At 37.8% G+C, this 24,865-nt stretch overlaps 1 protein-coding gene across 1 annotated transcript; it reads right to left on the minus strand.

Annotated features, from left to right (window-relative positions):
• Nucleotides 1–1,634: 1,634 nt before the first annotated feature.
• Nucleotides 1,635–24,260, minus strand: sgpp1b (sphingosine-1-phosphate phosphatase 1b). The gene is made up of 3 exons (XM_067386950.1): nt 23,311–24,260; nt 13,020–13,109; nt 1,635–5,416 (listed from the first exon to the last, which is right to left on the minus strand). The coding sequence occupies exons 1-3, from the start codon at nt 23,977–23,979 to the stop codon at nt 4,865–4,867; spliced, it is 1,311 nt and encodes a 436-aa protein (XP_067243051.1). The 5' UTR covers nt 23,980–24,260; the 3' UTR covers nt 1,635–4,864.
• Nucleotides 24,261–24,865: the final 605 nt, after the last annotated feature.

A 24,865-nucleotide genomic window follows, 5' to 3' on the forward strand; every position in this document is an offset into this window, starting at 1 on the left:
ATATGTCAGAATCTCTTACTATTACAAGTTATTACAGTTGTAAATTCGTATTAGCTAACGTTACAACTGTTGTCGAAATGCTGGAGAAGGTCAGACAGAAAGAAGGAAGAAATAACTAGGACATTTATATTGTGGAGGGAAAGAGAGTTTAACTTGATAAGAGTATCATTGTGATGAGAAAAGAAGATTTTTTTTTCTTTATCCGCCCGTCCCCTTTGTTAAACTCTCAAAGGACACAAACAGGAATTAAACTTGACATCTGATCTGAAACAACAATCAGCATTGACATCAGATGAAAAAGTGAAGTATTTTGCTGACTTGAGCAGTACAGCAAGCCCATGTTGACCTTTACGATCATATTTCTAAAGATCCTGTTCTTTATGCCCACTTTTAGCCTGTAGGGCACATGAAAACATTTTAAATAGCAAGAACTTGACATGAGCATGAGATACAAAGTTTCAGTAATGCTGTGAAATGAATGCCTTGGGTATGCTGCAATGAGCTACTATGAGTCTGTGTGTGTGTGTGTGTGTGTGTAAGAGAGAGTTGCTCCTGTTATCTTTATTGAGTACATTTGTTGCTGAATGCATAAGAAGCAAAGAGGTGTGTATTGTGAAGATAACAGTGTGAGCTGACAGGTATGCACACACACACTATTGTATCATATTTGACTCATGAATTTGATACGTGTTCTCTAAATTATCAACATGATCAAAACATGAAAAAAAAAAATCTTGTACAAAATGTACATGCCTTCTGCCATCTGTCCGATAGCTCATACATTTTTAGTAAGTAATTATACTTTTAGTATAATTACAATGTCCACCTTCAGGCTTTGTCTTTTTGCCTTGAAATCTTTACTGATTTCAGAAAGTAAACGTAAAGATAACTGTTATATTGTTAATATTTCAATATGGAATAGGAATATTTACTTGATTGAAGCAACTTAGGTCTATTTGATGATCCATGCATATTTTTTTTTCATGTTAAATGTATGTATCTAATAAGATATAGCAGGATATAGCTTGGACTGCATTGCATTAGGCTATATGTTTTGCCCCCACAATTAAAACTACAGAGACCAAAACATTTAAATATCATCTAAGACATATTATTGGGAAATTTATAGTGACAACTGATATGCTTTTGATGAAAGTATTCTGCTATACTGTTATAAAGATCATTGATTTTCATAATTTCATCTTACTTCAGTTTGGGGCTCTGAATAAAACTGAAATGTTTTCTCCTCCTCGAGTATGAGCTCCATATTCTCACTATATCATACTGTATGAGCCATAAAAATCCTGATACATTAGATTTTTGAGGGAACTCATCTGAAATACTGTACAATCTGTACAAACAGCCACTAGTATTTTGAATGAACATAAGAATCAAGCTCATTTTACTAATATATGACATATAACTGAATTTGGTAAGAGGAAAGGGTTTTTGTAATCTGAGCTGCCAAGGCAAATCTATCCGGCTAAAACATGCTCACACATGTGCAATTAATACCAGTCATTATAGAGCGGTCATTGTTCTCAGTAGGAACAACCAAACTTCCTGTGAAACAATGACCGAGTAAATGTGTGCTTATCAAACCCAGTCATACACTTCTGTTAGTAAAATGCATTTTCTTTATTTTTTTTTTCTCCAAAAACAGACAAAAGTAATAGCCTTTTTGCTTTTGAGCATATTATTCAAACACAATCAATAAAGATCATCAGATAACCGCTATGAAAAGCATTGAACTGAGCTCCTACAACAAGCCGTTTTATGAACATAAGCCACAGGTCTCCATATAACACTGAATTCTTAGTCATTTGTGCATTGCATTTTCAGTCCCGTGGGAGTGCGATTGTTCCGGTGTCAAGCGCTAGGTGAAGGTCAGCTGATTTTTATTTTGTTGTTTTTAAAAATCTGCAGGTTTTACAATATATCTACATCAAGCTCTTAAAACCTTCAGAATGCCACCAACAATATTTAGAGATGACAAAGTCATCCATATTTTCAGAAATCAAAATGACCAAGATTAACATCACACAAGAATCATCAGATCTCCAAAAATAACATTTTACAAACACACATACAGTATCCAAAGCTTCTGATACACATTTGGTACAGTGATAGAAACAATGAACATGAAAAAAAGACTAAACATTTTAAACAATTCGAATCAAAGTGATTTTACAAAGAAATAAACATCCAAAAGAAAATGGAAGGGTGTCTGTTGAAATATTTCTGTATTATGTATTATCATGTGTATTATGTGCTATTATAGTATTTGATAATATTTTGAATTGGCTTTCTTCATTAATATTTTATATATAATTAACAAAAATTTACAATTACAATATTGTATTAACCAGGATGGACTGAGCCGCAATCTGTCGTTTTTAATGTAGAATGTCCCACTTTATTCGTCACATGCTATGTTCAGATGAAAGAAGGAAGAATGGAAAACAGAACAGATGTGAATAATTGTCTGTGCTTATCAAATATAGCAGAGATTTATATAAAAGGCACTGTGTGGTATCTAAATCAGATCTGTTTATTCAGAAGAAGCTATGTTTTTCCCATAAAAGCAGAGAAAGCCAAATCAAAGGAAATAAAGCACTTTTAAATGAGAACCTCACCACTGGACCAGTTTCTCAGGAGCTCAATCTAGGTCATGACGGGACCACACGGATTCTGCAGCCTTTTTCTGCATTTGGTGCGGATTATAGGGGAATTTTTGAATTTAGACATAGTAATACGAGTTAAACCGACCTGAGAGCACTACCTTTTAGTAGCTGAATCATTATCAAATTATATTAAAAATTGTTACAAAACATTAACAAGAAAATGCATAGAGCTTTGCGAATATTTTTTTTGGAAGTCTGCAGATTCAGTTTGGGGCTGATGATGGGAACAATTACCTACATAAAGGATTTGTAGCTACAGAAAGTACTCATATTTGGTCATAAACATTACAGATTACTAGCACATGCCTGAGAGGAAAAAATGCTACAGTCTACCTACTTCAATCCACAAACACAGATTTACTATGGAATCACTCAGAAAGAGTCATGCAGTAAAGGAACTAGCACAACTGGTCCAGAAAGCAACTCTCACCAATGAGCATCTTCTCATATTCTGGCCTAAATACTGTACAACTTCCGTCCTTTGTCTCTTCTATAAGCCCTCCGAACTTAAAATGACTGAGATCTGTATTGTTCTAGGTGAAGGGTCAATGGTCAACATTGCTCTGCGCTGGGTGGAATCACTGGTTTTCTCATTATTCAGAGAATCCAAAACAATCCTGTTTACAGAAGAGGAATCACCTTAAAAAAAAAAAAAGGAACTTACATGTGCACAAAGACACAAAAGGCCACAGGAAGAGTAAAAACACAGCAGTGTCACGCAAGCCTGACCTATTATAAGGTCATCCCAGCGACGACAGCAGGCAGCAGAGCAGTGCAATCTGGGAACAGTGCATTTAAATCAGTATCACAAATTCATCTTAACTATACATTAAACATAACCTTGACTATCAAAAGGCAACTTGAATTATTCATATGTTTAGTGGCAAACCTGACATTTACTTGTTTCAACCTGACTGAAAAAAAAAAAAAACAGCTAAATGCTAGTAGGGAAAGCATTGCCGCTTTTCTTTGCAAACAATAAAAATCACACATATTTACATACATACACACATAGTACCATGTCTAAGCAGCAAATGACAGGAAATAAAAGTAGACTGATATAAAAAGATCAAGAATAATTCTGGTTATGATCCAGACATATATTCAATCAAAGAACATAAACTGTATCAATATTAAACAATTTTCAGAATAAATCACTAGTGCATCACCATTTAAATGCCTAGAGAAACTGGTTCTTGAGTGGTCAGTTCAAGGGATTGTTCACCCAAAAATGTAAATTCTATCATTTATTCACCTAAACTTGTATGATTTTGCTTCTCTGTGGAACACAAAAGATGATATTTTCAGGAACGTTGGGAACCAAATAACATTGAATTCCATTATGTACACAAAAACATTAAGACATTTTTCAAAATATCTTCTTTTGTGTTCCACAGAAGAAGGTCAGCCAATTATGGAATGAGATGAGAGTTGAGTAAATGATGACAATTGTCATTTTTGTGTGAAATAGTCCTTTAAGGCGTCTCCATGTATCATTATAAAGGTCTTCAGAGAAATAGTCCAACCTGCTTTCGATTCGAAACTAAACATCTCAATAAACTGCAACAAAAGGACCTCAAAGATCAACGCTGCACCCAACCACTAACCATCATGCTTTGACATTTGAGATTTCAGATTTGACATTGCAAACAAGAAATAAAAGCTGGCGTCAGCTTCAGGATCCATCGCAGAGATTTGCATGAGTCACACGCATTCGCAACAAAGATTTCAGTCAACTCTTGATGCAAGAGTTTGAGTCGTCCTACTGTGGCATGAACACAACTCATCAAAAGATTAGTCAGAATTTCTCTAATGTTTATGATAATTAGCAAAACTGCTATATTGCTTGAGAAAAATATAACCAGCCCTATAGGGTAGATACGTTTACAATAAGATTTTAGATGAGAATAGACATGCTACTGTACTTTACATGCAATGCAAACTGCGTAGAAAAGGGCCATAATCTCTGAATCAACACCAAACAGGTTTTTTGAATAGAAAATGGACCTAAATCTGCTAAAACTGAAGGATGGAAAACATATTTGAGGAACATTTGGAAGGTGCAGCACAGTGTTACATGACTGGCTTTAGTTCCATCCAATCATTGATTTGAAGGGAAGGGCCTCTGCAGTCCAAATGGGCTCTTATTGGCCAGAAAGATGGATGGTTCTTTCACCCAATCACAACAGACCCACTTGTGCAAACAGGAAAGGCACAAGGAAAAGCGCATTTAACCCTACGGTTCCATAAACGATATAACGATACGGCAATTCCACCTCCATGTGCTGCCTGGCCTTCCGAACATCACCGCTTGGAATCCCAAAGAGCCAGCAGACGAGTGGGATGGTGAGAGCCTTCATTACGGCTCTGGTAGCCAGGAGAATGAGGACACCCAGGAGGAAGCGGAGTAGACAGAGTCCAATCAGGCCGAGGGTGAAAGATGGGGGCTGCAGAGGCAACATCGATGCAGGTGGGTCTGGCAATAGGCCCAGATGGTAGTTGACGTGGGATGCCAAGGCGATACCCGCCCCAGAGCCCAGGATTTGGGCGGTGTCGCCACGTGATGTGCTCCAGGTGTCCAAGGTGAAGGAGAAGAGGCCCAGACCCACGTGAAGTGAGATGATGATCAGCGGGGCGTAGCGATGGGTGCAGTTGAAGGTGTCAATGATTTCCAGAGCAGGACTGAAGACCACTACAATCAGCAAACTGTACAGGAAACCGGCAATGATGTCCTAAAGAAGACAAATACAAATATACTAACGTCAAACCACAGGAATGAAAAGAAAACACACGTGAATGTGCAGTGCAGAGGAAAAAACAGAACAGTTGCTGAGATCCAAAGACGCCATGAAAAACAAATATACATTTACATTTGAAAGAGGCTGACAGAGAGAAATATACATACTTTTGTCACATGTAAATCTGTAGAGGAAGTCTGACCTAATAATAAACAATTTAATTCTAAAAATAAACAAGAACAAATATATGGCAAGTGCAAAGAAAAAAAGGAACAATACAACAGGGAAAATACTTGTTCACACCACCACAACTGTTTGGAACCAAAATTCAGGCAGATTTTAACACGTGATTTGACTGTTCAGACCAACGTGTAAAAACCAGCAGACAGGCTGGATGAAAATGCAAATTCACTCCCTTACAGTAGGTGGTGCTTTAAGTAAAGCAGAAGTACTAGCAGTGGCTCTGGACATGTGACCAAAACCGCATACCTTACTGGCTGGCCAATGTGATGGAAAAAAAGATTAGAATACCTCTTCTTAGAAAAAAGGAAAAAAAGTCTGTCACATTGACAGCATGTAAATGTTCATGTTGGTCTGAAGAGATGCATTAAACATTCATTTCAAATTAAAATGTTTATAGCAATGAATATTCATACTGGTATGAACACGTACTGAGACTTGGTTGATAAATCATGCAAGCAAATCTCATGGATTTACAAACAAATACAAAAGAATTACTTAAATTTGACAAAAGGGTTAGTTCACCCAAAACTGAAAATTCATTAATTACTCACCCTCATGTCGTTCCACACCCGTAAGACCTTCGTTCATCTTTTTAATGAAATCTGAGGGGTTTCTGTTCCTCTATTGACAGCCTATGCCACTACCACTTTCAAGGCCCAGAGAGGTAGTAAAGACATCATTAAAGTAATCCATGTGACGTTAGTGGTTTAATCTCAATTTTATGAAGCGCCGGCAGTTTTGGCAGACTGCTTTGTGAACAAATGTCAATACCAAGCGGCAACCTCCCCCAATTTCTCTTGAAGCCAATACGGAAGTGACTTAAACTGCGATTCATCGACTGGCCGCTAGAGACAGGCTCCAAAAGAGAGCAGAATCTCATTGACCATCATGTTAAAACTTTACAGCAGGAAAAAAAAAAAACATGTTTACAGCTGGTACAAATTAGGGCTGGGCGATATATTGATTGCATTTCGTCAGTAAAGCCGGTTCCCTGATTACCGCTAAATCGCCATCACCTGCTTTCAAATGGAGCACCATTTAATAGACAGAGCCGTAGTTCACTGGTAAGCCACGCAATATCACGTTCAATATCGATATGAATCGCCGTCGATAATGAACGCAATATATTGCGTGGCTTACCAGTGAACTACGGCTCTGTCTATTAAATGGCGCTCCATTTGAAAGCAGGTGATGGCGATTTAGCGGTAATCAGGGAACCGGCTTTATTGACAAAATGCGCGTGACAAAAGCATTCGATATATCGCCCAGCCCTAGTACAAATTGTGGTTTTGGTCTATACTGCTAATTTTGCCCTTCATGACAACTCTGAGGGGGGTGAATTTTTTTTATAACTCATCCGTTTAAATTATATTAAGCCTTAAAGTTCTGCATAATTAAGGGCGTGGTCACTTGAGTGACATGTAGGTTGCCGCTGCGACATGTTACCTCAGCTAATTCCAGCCTCTGAATTTAGCATCTCTGCCGTATTTGTGCTTTTTTCTGGATTATTTTATACAATTAAAAAAAATAATATGGCTTGCTGGTCGAGACTTGAGACAGATGTACGTCTGTGTGTAGATGAGCTCGGATGCGGAAGATATACATAACACACGTTGGTTTGTGGCATTGGCTAAAAGTTTTGTTCCTGAGATTTACTACAATGACAATACCAGGAGGATATACAACTCCGACAGCACTGCTTGGATATAACTAAAACTGCTGCATTTTGAAAAATTATAATTTGGACGCAGGCTCATTTATACAATCATATACAGTTTTACAACATAAACGCTGCTCAGATTGCATAATTTCTTGAACGATGATGGAGAGCAGATCATTCAGAACAAATGTGATGCAAACAATGGATAATATATTAATATTTCATGGATTTAATGCTTTTGTGGACAAAAAGTACTGTTTTTTTAATTTTCAATGGAAACTCATCATTTACCCAGAGCCATGGATTAGATTCATGTCGCGATCGCCATTTCATTATAAAGGTATGAAGTCGCATTTGATTTTTCATGTTATGTGCACACCCGACACAAATTGCAGTTACTGGTGCTGCTGGAGCATCTATATTGTAAAAAGACACCATAGATTGACAGCCAACCTTCAGAATTTTTAAATAATAACTTATCTTTCTTAATATTTTAGATAGTGTCTGAGATAGATAGCTTCTTTTGCCTGCTAACATGATCACATCACGCTAGGCGGGCATGGTTTCAGTAATCAGGCACCTCAGTTCCAACCATGTCCCGCCTCTTTGCCCATTTTCAGTTATCCGGGAGTGACGTGCGGTGACGCGCTGCTAAGATGATTTTCGCTTCAAAAATGCTCTTCAGAAATCTACGGGTGACATCACGGACACTACGTCCATTTTTTTTTAAATTTTTTTTTTTTAACAGTCCATACAAAACAGGTTTTGATGAAAAGTTGTTACTCAAGGATGGATCAGTACCAACTGTCTGTGATCCAGCTTATGTCTTCAGAGCGATACGGCAGTAATGAAAGAGAGAGCACATACTTTATTGTAGTTCATTGGAGCTGATTTACGAATATAAAGTTTACCGGTTTCTTAAGCACCCCCAGAAAAGGCATAAGGTCTGTATATATTTGTTTACTGTTAATTGTAACGAGTGTTTCTGTGTAATCTGTGTTTCTGTTGATGAATGCAAGGGAGAGAGAGAGTTTATGTATAATATTTTATGCACACTTCTTGCACTGTGTTTAATTAAGCTCTTACAGTGATTTTCTGGAGTGAAAACAGACGCTTCATCTTTTGTGTAATGTAATACTAAAGACGTTAAACTATTCAATTTCATTCAATGGCTTAATTACAGCTTACACGCATTACTTTGGACAGTTGTTGATATTTTAAGCAATACATGAGGTAAATTCCCTGTTTTGGGTTGACACATGACAACTTACTAGCGTAAAAAGATATAAGTTCACACTTTTTCTCTGCGCCACTGCCACTGAGAGGCCGCCATCTTGTTTAAATTTTTTCTGGAATCTCCAAACCAGTCATGTGATCGGCTGCTAATATTCTGATTGGAGGATCTCAAAAAAATTGCATACGACCGATCTAACGTATCCAGATATAAATTCGTTGCTCATTCTCAATGGGAAAGTGCCCAAGCAACATTGCTCAGCTACATTGCTCAAAAAGTTGCCCCGTGTATCATCACCTTTAGGCCAGGAGCAGCAGCTCATTTGCATTTAAAGGGACACACACTAAAATGGCGCATTTTTGCTCAACCCCAAAAAGTGGCAATTTTAACATGCTATAAAAAATTATCTGTGGGATATTTTGAGCTAAAACTTCACATACACACTCTGGAGACAGAGACTTATTTCAAATCTTGTAAAAAGGGGCATAATAGGTGCCCTTAATCTCCAACTCGTGTTTCGAGAGCACCACGACACACGCGTTTTGTGTTGACACAAGAGCGGACGTTGCGTGAACGTATCTTGGAGATGAATATTTTGTGGTAAATCACTTTTTCCTTTTTTTGCGCAAACAAAGCAATCACGACGCTTCATAAAATTGAGGTTAAAACACCGGTATCACATGGATTACTTTAATAACAACTATATGTCTGTGGCTTAAAAGTGGTAGTTGCGTAGGCTGTCAATGGAGGAACAAAGCTCTCAGATTTCATTAAAAAGATCTTCATTTGTGTTCCAAAGATGAACAAAAGTCTTACGGGTTTGGAACGACATTTTTAGGTGAACCATCTCTTTAAATTAAAAAGTTCTCTCAAAAGGTCAATTCACTACATCCTTCTAAGCACAGTTTATGTGTGTTCAGTAAATATTAGCAAGACTTGTGGGAGACATCCAATATCAGAAGACTTCAACGTTGGGTGAGAGATACCATAGAGACCACAAGACAAACACACACATACATCTGTGTGAAATCTACAAAACAGTATAATGAATAGCTTTAGTGAACTGGGTGACTGTGTGTGGGGGAAGGAAATGAGTTGGTTAACAGTTTTCACACTCAGCACTTAAAACATCAGACACTTTTCACTGATTACAGACACAGATTAACTAGCAAATGTCCATTTACACTCCCCTTCAGTCACTCATACAAACACACTTACCCCGAACTCAATTCCTTTAACCCTAACCTCAAAATTGACCTTTCAGTACTTGTAGATTTTAAAACAGAAATTATTCAGTCCTTTTATAAAGCCGTTTTCCTTATGAACCCTAAGTACATTTGTCTGGATGTTTTCTAAGTACTGTCTGTTCATAAGGACAGAAACATTGTGTTCATGAGAAACACCTCTTTCTTTCATCTATCAGTCATTAACCATGATGGGCTAATTTTCCACATCTGCTGTGGAACATGGGTTCACAGCTTTTCCATATGCATGTACTTTTGATAGAGAGATATCCTATCTGTCTTTAGTCTGTCCTTGTGATTCTTTTTAGCTGTCAAAGAGTGACTAACAGATAAAACTGTCTGTGTCAGTTGTCAGATGTTTGGTTCAGGTTTCAGCAAGCCACATCTGTGCATGTAAACACCATGAAACTCAGAAAAGGGCTAAAATTACACTGCAGTAAACAGAAATGAATAAAAGCTAGAGAGGAAGACTTATTATTATTAGAACTTAGATTAGTGACACTCTAGGTCTTGAAACTTATTTTATACATTTTGAAACATATTCATTATTTTGTGGTTGATAAGCAACATAATCAAGATAAAATATATTTTAATAAGCCTTTATTTGGCCATAACATTTCCCAAAGTGTGTAATCAACTAGTTTCACAATCCTTTCTTGTCTTGTGAGTATGAGAATGTTAAGACAATTTCAGTTGTCATGGGAACAATTTCTAGGGCAACGGCCACTCATCACCCCAACAGGGCGACCAGACGGATGAGGTCATCCTGAGGGTGACATTAACGCTTAGAGCAGACATGGAGCAGAACAGCCAGATGAAACACCAAATTTCAGAACTGAGGAAAAACTATGTCATCCAGACAAACAGACAACTCGCCAAAAGTATAAATCATTCAGTGAAATTACACTGTTTATTACTATAAAGAGATGATGACCCGCTTAAAACGGTGTCTGAACACGTGTTTTATAATGAATGGGGATTATGGGGAAGCATCAAGCAACATGAGACCCAAACAGATGGTTGTTGTTTAACCAATTGCTCAGAGCCTATCCTAGTAGCCTCAGGTCACAAAAACTCATTTATTATTCAAGTCTTAAGTGATATTCCTTCAAAATTGCACCATGTTCAGTCAAGGCATACTCAACTGACCTGCACCCAAACTCAAAGAAACTACTGCTGGCAATTATCCGGCCCAGTAAAGATACACCAGGGATTTTTGTTTCATGACTGCCTTAAGGTGAACACACACAGATACACAGATAACATTCACACACTAACATAGATAAAAAACAAAAAGAATAACATACACATGCCCCATGAGGAACCTCATTATATTGCCTGGCCTTTATGAAAGCAGCAGTCTACTTAAATCACAATTTTAAGGTAAAGATGATACCGATAAGCTGAAATTTATTTACATGTCATGCCTGATAACTGATAAATGGAATTAAAATGATGCTATTTTACCGAAACAAATTAAAAATAACTATTTAAATGCTACAAGTGAATTTAGGTATCACAACATTATAATGTACATTATGGAAAAAAAAAATAAAATTCATCATGAGTTTATGTTATTAAACTAATGTTTTTAGGGCCGTACTGGGACAATTTTAGGCTGGGAAATCTCACACTCATATAAGCCATCCCATACACCCAAAACAAATTTGGAAACCACGGTGAACCCTATTTTTTGTATGGTTGTCACATAAGTATTAGGGGTGTGACGACACGGGTATCTCACGAGACGAGACGAGACTCACGATTGAGGTCACGACAACTAGACAAGACCAGATTTTTTACACACTATTTTTAAGAAATCCTCAATGGCGAAATACACGACTAGAAAAATATTCTGCAGGTGTATTTGAAATGTTTTAACAAATCTTGTAATGAATGTCATTTCAGTTCTGCTTTCTGAGTATGAATTATCATGCAGTAAAAGACAACAATACTCAAGCACTGTAAAAGGTTTTGCCACAAACTCAACTGACTGACTTCTCTTCTGTAGGATTTCAGTCTCTTCAGACCTTGCTGTACATGATTTATGAGCTTCTACAACTTTTGACCTCCTAACTGAACTCCTTTCCACAAACTGATCATAGAAATAAAAACAGTATCTCATTTATTAACATTAATGTATTAACCAACATCAACAATGAGCAATATATTTGCTACAGTATTTATTCATCTTTGTTTATGTTAGTTAATAAAAATCATTGTTAGTTCATGATAGTTCACAGTGCATTAACTAATGTTAACAAATGAAACCATATTGTTTGTGCTTAAGATTAAGAGAAAACTCTCATAAATTTTTATGGTAACACTTTACAATAAGTGCAACCATAATCGCACTCTCTCAATATTCAAAATGCAAATAAGACCAAATTTTTCTCTGATACAGAGCTAAGAGATGGTTACAACTACACAGCCCAGCCTAAAATAGCTTTCATATTGAGAGATATCTGTATTCATCAGGGAGCCGCTTTTAAAATGCGGGGTATTGAAATCTCGTTTGAATGCGCGCTCGCGTTTACTTTCACTTTCGTACGGTGACATCGCGCGTACTCTGTAAATATAGAGTGACGGTGACTGTTATCCAAATTAATTTAATGTTTTTTATTGAAATACAAAGCAAAACGACAGTGGAGGCGTAATGTAAACGTAGTGGTGGCATATTCTTTCCTAATCATCCTAACACTCTGTCATGGCAATATCACAATGCATCCAAGCTCTAATCCGTTAACATGGGCATGGAAAAAAATATGGTCCGCATACGCACTGCAGCGGAGTATGTGTGAAACGGGCATCAGTCATTTTAGCTGGTAGTGAGAATCGAACCAGCAACCTTCAGGTTACCAGTCTGACTCTCTAACCATTAGGCCATGACTGCCCCCAAGTGGATTTATCATCAAATGCCAAATTCGTAAATTGTGATTTTGATCCATTGGGCAGGCAATAATATTAATTAGGCCTAAATAATAATAATTAAAATCAGCCAAATCAGTCACCAGCCCACCGAGAATTCTCCCTGTGCTCCCGAGTGGCCAGTCCGGGCCTGAATGATTTTAAACAGTAACTTTAAGTGAGTGTTATATTACAGCAAAGTTAATCGAAATTTATTGAATAAAATAAATTACACACACATACATATATATATACACACACACACTATACACTACACACTGCAATTCATTTTATTTTAGTTTGTCTTACCAGTATGGAGTGCATGCCCATGTATATGCGGCTCAAACACACCAGGACACACCAGCTGATGGCCAGAGAGAGACCCAGCAGCAGAGGATACTGTGGAAATAAACACACAGTTTACTTTTGCAAAATTTCACAGTGAAATTCATCAGCCGTTGTACAAATGTTAACCACCGGTTAGCAGCTCAGAACGTGTTTTTAAAATGCAGTTTCTGATTTAGGAGTAAAATAAAGTCTTGTTAACATTCCATTCACATTTTGATCAACAACTCATACATTAAAGTGAATTTTGAAACTTTAAAAATGCAGGAGAGTTAAAGAACATACAAGCTTGTCCATCAATGTACACAGCAACTACCAGCAAAGGATTATATAGGACTGATTTGCTTTTATCTTTTTTGCACACACATGACTACAGCAGATGGCAGAGGAGGAACAGCCTGTGTGAGAAAACATACACGATCATCTCTCATCAGGAGCCAGAAGATCTGTCTGTCTCACTCTGTCATTTCTGTGAGTTGTAGTGTAATGGTTGTACCAGATGTGTAAAAAGTCCACCGTAACACAATATAACCGTATATGCACAGATGGTGTTCTAAAGATCAAGCAAGCACACCTGCAGGCAGAAACACACACACGCACACACACACACACACACCCAATTGTCCTCATGTTTGGCTGAGGGCCCAGTGTCACAGTGACACCACAGCTAAGGCTAACCTGCTTTCATGAGGCTGGAGGGTATCTGTTCTGGCTGTGTGTCCATATGTCTCAAGTGTCCATGGTAGTATCTATGACTATAACACCCTCATCGTTGTCACTTCCAGCATAATACAATGACATTTGCCCACAGACTGACCCCTCCTGTGGTAAAACGGCCATACAACCAACAAACACTGAAGTCAAACCCTCAGCACACCATAATACAACCACTTAACTACAATTACCACTCCACAAAGCAAAAGATGGTCAGGCAGATAAACAGAGAGAGCCATAGCCAGCAGGAAATTTTAGAAAGAACGGCTACACTCTTAACCGATTGTACTGGTTAACATACAGGACATTTTATCATAAACACACTATAAACTCTCTCATAATTATCTATAGCAGGATGTCTAGAATGACAATAACATTTATGAAATAAATTCATTAAAAATTATTTATGCATATTGGTTTTTAGACATGATTCTCTCAGTATACACATTTTCCTACTGTTCAAAAATTTGGGGTCAATAAGATTATTTTTATTAAGTCTCTTATGCTTATATAGGCTGCATTTATTTGACAAAAAAAAAAAAAAAACAGTAATACTTTGAAATATTAATTATTTTAAAATGTAATTTATTCCAGTAATGGCAAAGCTGAATTTCCAGCATCATTACTCCAGTCTTTAGTGTCACATGATCCTTCAGAAATCATTCTAATATGATGATTTCCTGCTCAAGAAACAATGATGTTGAAAACAGTTGCTCCTTAATATTTGTTTGGATACAGTGATACATTTTTGAATAGACAGTTCCAATTGAACTAAGTAGTTTATGCCGTATACAATATACAAGGTATGAGTTTTACCAACTCAAGTTTTCTCAGGTTATTTTAAAACATGAATTTGTATTAAATTGCTGAAACTGGACTGATAGCTAAAAAACAACACATTCAGTCACTGTTCTTTCGAATTAAGTCGTCTGTGTGTGTTTGGTGGCCCACATCCCTCTCAAACAGATTACTGCAGCGTTTAAACACTCCAGCAGAGATTTACATGCACTAATGTCCATGTTTGAACATGTAGAGCGGTGGATTTACAGGGAAACCCCAGCTGCCAAGAAAATGACACAGCAAATAAAACCTCTGGCTGCTTAAACTCTGAAATTTCCATTCAGTGCAACACCATAAAGGGGAACAGGACCTTTCCTCAGTGAAACTGGAAATAAAAAAAAAATATTTTTTTCAAAACCTTGTAACTTCTGCTTTGCCTTGCAAAAGAAATGCCATCTTGAATGAAAGGGAGTTGAATGTGTCTGCTATCACTTCTCAGGCAAGAATGGTTAGTTATATACTTTTCAAAGACACAGAATTTTGCTCACTTAAAAGGTGAAGTATGCCATTTCTGCACCACAAGCATCACTGAATGAAGGAGCAAAAATAATGACTATTATTGTTCAACAAACGGATAAAAGATAAGATCAATCACAAGAAAAGCATTATACTGCCTATGCAATGCATCAAATAAATGACTTTAACTTTGAAGATACATTTCAAAGTGAACTGAATTAACTCTAAAACTATGAAGAAGAGTCTTGGGTCTGAACAGATGTTCTCCGACAGCAAAACAAATGAACCAGTTGTAGCACACACCTCTCTGGGGTCATACAGCGTAACTGCAGGGTAAACACTGAGTCAAGAGATTCAGATGAACATCAGAAACACAACCATTAAAAGAACCAGAGATCCAAACACAGAGCTAGACCGTGCCTGTTATCCAGACCGCACCTCATGCCCTGAGACCACATGACACAGAAGCTGAACCACATGCTGAACCAACTCACAGAGATCTTTCCCTCCCTTTCATCTGAGCCTTAGCTAACCTCATATGCTGAACATCTGCCTCTGATTATAGACTCTGTGTGTGTGTGTGTGTGTGTGTGTGTGTGTGTGTGTGTGTGTGTGTGTGTGTGTGTGTGTGTGTGTGTGTGTGTGTGTGTGTGTGTGTGTGTGTGTGTGTGTGTGTGTGTGTGTGTGTGTGTGTGTGTGTGTGTGCTTTTGTTTATATTACATTGTGGGGACCAAATGTCCCCATGATGTAATATAAACCTGAGTTCACCTACATCGTGGGGACCAGCCAGCGGTCCCCACAATGTAAATGGGTTTATAAATCATATAGAATGAGTTTTTGTGAAAAAGTAAAAGTTTGCACAGTTTCCTGTGAGGGTTAGGTTTAGGGGTAGGGGCAGGGTAGGGGGATAGAATGTACAGTTTGTTCAGTGTAAAATGCATTGAAGTCTATGGAAAGTCCCCACAATTCACAAAAACAAACGTGTGTGTGTGTGTGTGTGTGTGTGTGTGTGTGTGTGTGTGTGTGTGTGTGTGTGTGTGTGTGTGTGTGTGTGTGTGTGTGTGTGTGTGTGTGTGTGAGAGATCACTCTGCAGCTGTGTATGCTGGTTTGTGAGAGAAGACAGAAATTTGATTTTGTGTGTGTGTGCGTAAAATATATTAAAAATGATTAATGTGTCTGTAATCTCCATGACAACAGCATGACGGAGTCAGTGTGCGAGTGTCAGCAAGCAGGAGACCGAGTATTACGTTCATGGGTGGTGTTAGTTGTTCCTGCTAAAGCATCTTCACACAGTATTCCAATTGAAATACCACACACACTTAGCCAAAAGACTACTGAACTATGCTGGGAAAAAATATTCTTAAAATATTCTAAATATATTCTTGAAATATAGGGTCATTCCGTGTCAACTCAACTAGTGTTGATCTGGCTTTTTTCCTTTTTTCTTTCAAAAAGCAATATCTGAAAAACAAATGTTGAAACTAGAAATGTATCTTGTTTCCCTCTATCAAAATAACAATAGAACATACCTGAGTACCAAAAAGATTATTTTCCAATGTTTGTGTGACTGTAGCCTAACTCAAGAAGCATTAAAGATATTGAAATATCTTTTTAGATTCTGGTTCTTAACTTTTTTTGGCATCTTCATTTTTACAGCCATAAGTTTTACTCCCAGAGATGTAGGGATCTCAGTGTGGCTTCATGTGCAAATTGTTGAACTTTATCCATTTTCAATGTTCATATAATTTCTATACAAGTGCTTCCTAAAAACATGCTTTTATTGTAAAATGATTTAACTTAATAGACCTACCAATCGCTGATAAAAATACATTTTTAAAAATTAAAATAATCCTGCTGCCATCTTTAAGCCATTTTACCCCCCTGTAACTTGGCTCCAAATCTCAAGAGAAAACGGTCATCTTGACATTTAATATTTTGACTTTCATCACTATTTATGTTGGTCTTTCTTCAGAAAAAAAATGAGCAAAATCAAAACACGTGAGCCGAGATGGGGAAATTTCCAAAATTTGGTTGATTTGACACAGAATGAACCTGTAGGTGTTTTTTTGCCTCTCATTTACATTTGGCAGATGCTTGGCTAAGTGACTTTTTTGTATATTGCCTCAGAATTAAACCCATGACCATGGCATGGCATTCTATATTATATATACATAATATTAGGCATTCAGTAATAAAAGAGTGTTAAAATTCTGGCTGATACTGAAAATGGAACATAACTTCATGTTTTAGGAGATCTTCACTATTTTATCTTTTATTTAAAAGTAAAAAATTGCAAAAAACTGCTAAAAAAGAAGAAATGGTGGGATCACCATCTGATTAAAATAAAAAATCTAAAATATGTAATGAGATCCCGTTATCATCTAATATTATCTAATAACAATAATAAATGGTATAATATCTCCTGTTTACATCTTATAAAATGGTTCCTGAAAAGTGAAAAAGTAAAAAAGAAAAAGTAAGACAGAAGAGCAGCATGAAAGATGAAACAGACTACAGACATAAACCAGAGTTGAAGCAAATGAGATAAGGAGGAGGAGGAGGAAGAAAGCGTGCTTATCAGAGAACTAGCAGAAGCCTGCTGATGACTGACAGTAAATACACAACTGATCAATCTCAGCACCCTCAGATAAGAATAAACTAAACATAGCTGCCTTGAACACTCAAACCAACTAGCCTTTAAAGTCCACAGCAAAGATTGGAGTCCCTTGAAAGCTCCTCCACATAACCTCAGTGGAACCAGAGAATACATCTACCCAAAAATACTATAGATTACTCAAGTAATCTATAGCAGAATGTCCAAGCAACTGTTCTTTTCCATGAAATAAAAGTGAATAGGTGACTAAGAATTTAAAGGCTTATAGTACAGTCTGTTTCATGCAGGGCCTGAATTGGAAAATATGGGAATTCTCCCCTCAGTTGACTCTTATTTATCTCACTTAAATGTTTGCTCACTCTATATATTTGTGTTTTCACAATGGATAATTGTTGTTTCATTGTATAAATGAAATATTTTAATTCTTCTTGCCATCTTTTGTTGTTTGATTAACATTGATGACAGACAGCAGCACACATAGGCTGCTGTCACTTTAAGAGCTAATGCACAGATCCAATATACTGACACGTTTTCTTTCTCAACTTTTTATGTTCTCTCATTTTTTGTGCGCAGAAAACAATGCGTGAGTATTACTAAATACTGCTATAAGTCATGCATATTATAAACTTTAATAGCAATGCAACTCTGGTCGATTAGGCAAGAGAAAAATTCTGTCCCGAAACATGAGCCAAAGTCTTATATCAGAGCATGCAGCTTGCTTGTACAGACGTGATGTGGTGATGTGAGAGAGCGCTGAATCATTCTCGATGTTTGTGAAATTATGTCTCACATAAAGTTTTCAAATTACTGATTTGATCTGATAATCTGTGTGGATTCATTTGCACATTCGAAATACAAGCTGATTGAATAAATGTTCGCGGAGCTTGACAGCCTCTAGTGTCCATCCGCTTTTATGGAAAAGAGCAGCAGCATGAACATTATGCTAATCTTCTCCTTTAGTGTTCCATGAAAGAAAGAAAGTCATGCAGGTTTGGAATGACATGACAGCTCTTTAATTTTTAGGAGAACCGTCCTTCTGTAAAAATGGCTCACAAAATGATTTGTGCCATTTTATGAGGCGGCAGTTTATTTTATCATGTAAACTCTCACTCAGCAGAGTCACAGAAACTCCCAAACATTCCCAAATCATTTTCCTGCTAACAGTCCAACTCAATCCTCCCAAATACAGTTTGTGTTTATTATATGAGACTGTAGCCAAGTTCTATCTGATGTGAGTTACATAATAAAAGCGTAAAGGTTACACATGTGAGCGCTTTCAAAAGGGTCAAGCCAGTCAATGTTGTTTGTATATTCTAAAGGTCATTCTGTATTGGTTGGCGACATTTCTTAAGAACCGTCTCATTAGATAGTTAAAAGACTGATGCACCAACAACAGAATCATGAGGTTATATTACAATATTACCTAAATGACATTGACCTCTCATTGTAAAAATCAGGAGAGGGTGAAAGTAAACAATTCTGACCTTAAAGTAAATCGCAATGAAGAACAAATGCTACATATGTTATTACTTTGTAATCTAGGTGTTATCAGTGAGAGATAAGCTGCAAATAAAGTCATACGACTCTCTAATAAATTTCTCTTTACTTTAATACAGCAAGATATAATAGGAGAAAGATACATTTGTGACACCTTTTTGTACACCCCGGGTTATCGTTTTTTTTTTGTTTTTTTTTAAATACATACATTACCCTGCAGCCAGCAATTTAGGGTTAGTTTCCTAACCTAAGGTCGGTTATGCTTGCTGACTAAAGCAAAATAACAGAATACAGAGCTTAACACAGGGTTAAAAGTGTCCTTGTGATAAAGAGACCTTGAAGTTGTCTTCCATAACTGTTTTTATTATGTTCTTATTGTTCCTATGCATGTTAAAATATTTATGTATATGTCCTGGTTTAGCTGGGGGGGGGGGGGGGGCGTGGCTTAAAAAGGCAGCGATAACTGTATGGGAGCTGTTTTTGTCATGATTCGAGCATTTAGAAACTAAATTTATGAGACAGTTGTTGTCAGATTTCATTGGTGATTTCAAATATGAAATTTAATCGAAAACATGGCAAACCGCTTTGGAGAATTTGATGTTTCCCCATTCAAAGAGATAAAAGCTGCAGTTGTATTAATAACCTACCGTTTCACACTGCACATTCCTAGACCCCGGGATAAAGTCCTTATCTACATATTTGCCATGTCAGTGTCACTGACTGGACAAATGCAGCACGTGACCTGTTTACATAAAGGCTAGTATTGTGCGTCCTCATATTACACATTGCTGACTGTAATAAGTTTTTTTCATAGACTGTAAAAAAAATATGGACATAGTGTCCATGACGTCACCCGTAGATTTCTGAAGAGCAGTTTTGAGGCAAAAATGAGGCTGCTGCCATCTTAGCTGCGCGTCACCGCACGTCACTCCCGGATAACTGAAAATGGATAAAGAGGCGGGACATATTTGATCTGAGGTGCCATGGTTACTGAAACCACACCGCCTAGCTCGACGTGACCAAGTAAGCAGGCAAAGAGATACTATCTAATGATATAACTTATCTTTATTAGTTAATAAATAGAAGTTATATCATTAGAAAGTCATAAAGTTTTACTTCCAATCTACGGTGTCTTTTTTACGATATGCTCCAGCACCAGTAACTTAATTGAAATGTGTGTCAGGTTTGCACGACAACACGAAAAATCAAACGGGACTTCATACCTTTATATTGAAATAGTGATCGCGAAATAAATCCAATCCGTTGCACTTGGGTAAAATGTCCATTGAAAAACAAACAAACAAAAAAGTACTTTTTGTCCACAAAAGCGTTAAATCCATGAAATATTAATATATCACATTTCTTCTGAATGATCTGCTCTCCATCATCGTTCTTCAAGAAATTATGTAACCTGGGCAGCGTTTATGTTGTAAAACTGTATGTGATCATATATCTCACAAAAAAAATTTGCCCGCGTCCAAAATTCAGCAGTTTTAGTTATAATATCCAAGCAGTGCTGTCGGAGTTTGTGGTGTCTTGAGAGGGATATTCTCCAGCCATAGTCATAGTAAATCTCACGAACAAAACTTTTAGCCAATGCCAAGACGATCCAACGTGTGTTCTGTTTATCTTATGCATGCGAGCTCATCTACACACTAGAACTGTAGGCCTGATGTACTAAAACAATACAAACTCCTCTTCATCTGTTGAGGACAGAGTTTCAGTGTGGCCAAGCAGTGCTACAATAACCTTGTTTAAATTCCCTCATTTAATCTGTCTCGAACATTAACGCAGCAAACCATATTATTTTATAATTGTATATAAAAAATAAAAAAAAGCACAAACACGGCAGGCAGAGATGCCAAATTCAGCGGCTGGAATTAGCTGCTGAGGTAAAGTGACAGTTCACAGACAGCAGTGCGATCCACCTGTCACTCAAGTGACCACGCCCTTAATTATGCAGAACTTTAATGCTTAATATAATTTAAACGGATGAGTTATAAAAAAAATTCACCCCCCTCAGAGTTGACAAGAAGGGCAACATTAGCAGTATACATAAAACCACAATTTGTACCAACCTGTAAACATGTTTTTTTCTGCTGTAAAATTGGCCATTTTAACATGGGACTCAATGAGATTCTGCTCTCTTTTGGAGCCTGTCCCTAGCGGCCAGTCGATGAACTGCAGTTAAAAATAAGTCACTTCCGTATTGGCCTCAAGAGAAACTGGGGGAGGTTGCCGCTTGGTTTTTTCTGAGTGAACTTTTCAAACTATAAAAAGGTAAGAATGACGGTTTCTTCTTCACTCCAACTGTCGCGTTTTCCATTGCCATCTGACATTTTTTCCTATCATACGCAGAAACGATTGTTTATACATCGTGCAGCAGTGTTTCCATGACTGCCCAACGAGCGTGAATATAAGGCACGCGATTGATTGTCGGTTGCTAAGCATCTAGTTGTAGCATTGAAACACTACATCGTTTCACACTGTACAAGTTTGACACAGCAAAAGCAGTGCTAACCCCGCATCTAAATTACAAGTGCGAAACGCTCCTTTACCTGGGGTTAAAAGCGGTGTTTAGAACGACGATAACCTGGGGTTAAGCGCAGTGTGAAAAGCCCTATGGTGAAGCAAGAGTTAATTTAAAAAAAAAAAAAAAAAAAAAATGGTACACTCTAATTAGTAAGCGGGAAAATGTGTGCATTAAGGAAGCCGTCACTAATGGAAGGGGAGACTGGAGGACGGATAATGGATTTTGAGGGAATTTAAACAAGGTTATTGTAGCACTGCTTGGCCACACTGAAACTCTGTCCTCAACAGATGAAGAGGTGTTTGTACTGTTTTAGTACATCAGGCCTACAGTTCTAGTTTTCAGACCGTTTTTACTGATAACCTGTTTTATTACTCTTAACCATATTTACTTGCACATCTGCTTTACTAAACACCTTTTTGGACACCAACATTGTTCTTGTGTTTACATCTTGGTGCGATTCTCCTTGTGACCATTCGGGTCACTGTCTCAGTCTTTTAAAGGGGGATAAAAAAGACGATTATGAAGGGTTAAGGTAACAGTGAAAATATCTGAACTAAAGTGCACCTAATATTGGCCATTGTTTTAAGATATTTTAACACCCACACAGGATTTAACCAGATGAAAAGATTACGGAGCAAAAACTCATTTAATAGGCACCTGTGCCTACTAGTTCACCTATCCATCTGAAAAAGTCTTCACAGCATTTATTGCTTACAAATAAAAAGTGTAAGAAATAGACAAAATAGTGAAACAGGCTGAATGAGAGAAAAAAAAATCCATCAGGAATTGATTGGGTTGTTTGTTGTCGTTAATTGGCTAATTGCCGTGATTGTTTCATGTGAATGACAGGTTGCTGCAGAGGAGTGACTGAAACCCATCTGGCCACTATTTTTCCAATTCCAATTCCAAAAATACAGTACAATTCAGTAGATTCTCAAGACATTTAACAAACCATGTAAATCCACATAAGGACACAATAATAAAACCTACATTCAAAGTAATAAAATTAAAGGGCATCACAAAAATAAATGTTAAATTAATTTAATATATATTTTTTGGCTTTGTTTTTTGAATTGGACAGCCTTATTCCACAGCCCAACGTCACTAGTTCACCCCAAAATTAAAATTCTGTCATTAATTACTCTCATGTCATTCCACACCCATATATTTTTTTTCCTTCATTTTTTGGTGAACTAACCCTTTAATGTTTTTGATAATTAGAAGGGCAAAGATAAATAATTTACAGTAAAAACTGCAATATTCCATAAAAAATAAGAATGTCAATGTTCATTTCATTCTTACTTTAAAAAACATCTATGAATGCCAATTATTAGATAACAAAATATCTAAACAAGTGGTATTTGCAAACAAAGGACGCTAGAGCTTTTCCTCATAACTTCACTTTTCTAAATCATTTTGCATCAAGTTTTTTAATCAATCCAAGAGACTTGTGTATGTTTTGCTTGAAAACTATGCTTCTGCTGTTTGTCTTCAAAATTTTCAAAAAGTTTTTTTTTCTCTATATAATGCAATAAACTCATGATTGACATTTCACACATCCAACTGTTATGCATGCTCTGAATGGCGTGATGTCCTTACCTCCCATCGACCGTAGGTCAGCAGGAACAGGCACAAGGGTATGGCGGTACCGGACATGGCATGGGTAGAGGGCATGCTGTACTCCGAGTTGTAGAACATCTCCACCTTTACCACCGGGGGCGAGGCAGGTCTCGGCCACCGGATCACATCTTTCGTGCACTGGCCGAGATACATGACCCATACCCAGACCACGACGAGCCGGCGGCTCACATAAGCGTCCACGTTCCACATGAAGAACGGGAAGAATGAGATGTAGAAAAGCTCGTTCCCGAGCTCGGTACCGAGCGTGAACAGGTAGAAGAGAAACTTATTCTCAATGATGAACTCCTGCCCGACGTCTCCGGTGAGAGAGTTTCTGCGCAACGGCTTCACCGCGGATCCTTGAGCGTCGTCCCCGTTATCCCGTGCGATGTTTTCTCCCGCAGCTCCGTTCGCCAGGCTGTTATTGCGTTTCTCCCTGTCGGTCTCTGCTCCTGCTGGTCTACGGCGGGTGGTATCCCCGCCTCCGTTCTGAACATCCCCGTGGCGAGTGCCTGGTACCCCGTTACTGAGTTTGTCACGTGTGTCGGTTCCGCGCACCCCGCATAGCTGCTGAAAACGCGCGACGTGCTGAGGGTCCTGCAAATAGTGCATGAGCCGCACGAATCCCACTTTCAACCCGCCTGCCATGTTTAGCGACAGACTGCGCAAGTTGAAGCCACCTGGTAAGACCGGGAGAAGCTGGAGCTACCGAGAGTGAACCGTGCTGTGGGTGTGGGTTATTAAACCATTCCCGTACTTATAATAACAAAACCCTCCGATCTAACCGAGACAAAGATACTTACAACAACAATTCAGAAAATTATTCATGGACACATGAGGAGAAAATTAACATGAAAAACTACTTGCAACGGTTTACAAAACGTCCAATTGCACCGACCCCCACGCCGTATCCGGGTACTACTGACAGATTCGTGCAAGCAAGAAATACGAGTGTCTAGGAGAAAAAAGCGAGCAAGTTTGTCAGATTCAAAATGGGAGGGGCTTAGCAGCCGGACATTGGTTGTGATTGGTCAATGTAACAATGTTTTAAATAAAAACGAATAATATGTGACCTCTTTGCTGTTTGACATTAATTAAATATTATTAATTTAATTATTATCCGTACTTTCATTTAAAATATTACCCAGCCATTACTAAAACATCGGAGAGCCAGTATTGTCACGTGGTGGCTGTTACTTTTCACATCGCTGAGGATTGCTTGCCAAATCGTGTTCGTTTCTGATTACAGCGTAATTTAAATGATATCGCGTGGGTTGATTTCTATGCATTCGTCAAGTACTAATCGTTTGGTTTTAAACGATAATGCCTTTAGTGTACAAATGTCAACGGTAGAACCAAAAAGACCTTAGATTTGAATTCAGCTCAACGGGGAATGTACCACAAAGCGCCCTCTGGAGTACTTAAGTCAACTTTTGTGTAGGAAACGTTGAGCAACTCCGCCCAATGGTTGCGGAGACGTTCACGTAGGGATAACGTCATCACTTTAAGGACTCGGGAGCTGCCGCACATGATG

This window comes from Chanodichthys erythropterus, chromosome 5 (genome assembly GCF_024489055.1).
Source record: "Chanodichthys erythropterus isolate Z2021 chromosome 5, ASM2448905v1, whole genome shotgun sequence".
Taxonomy (NCBI): domain Eukaryota; kingdom Metazoa; phylum Chordata; class Actinopteri; order Cypriniformes; family Xenocyprididae; genus Chanodichthys; species Chanodichthys erythropterus.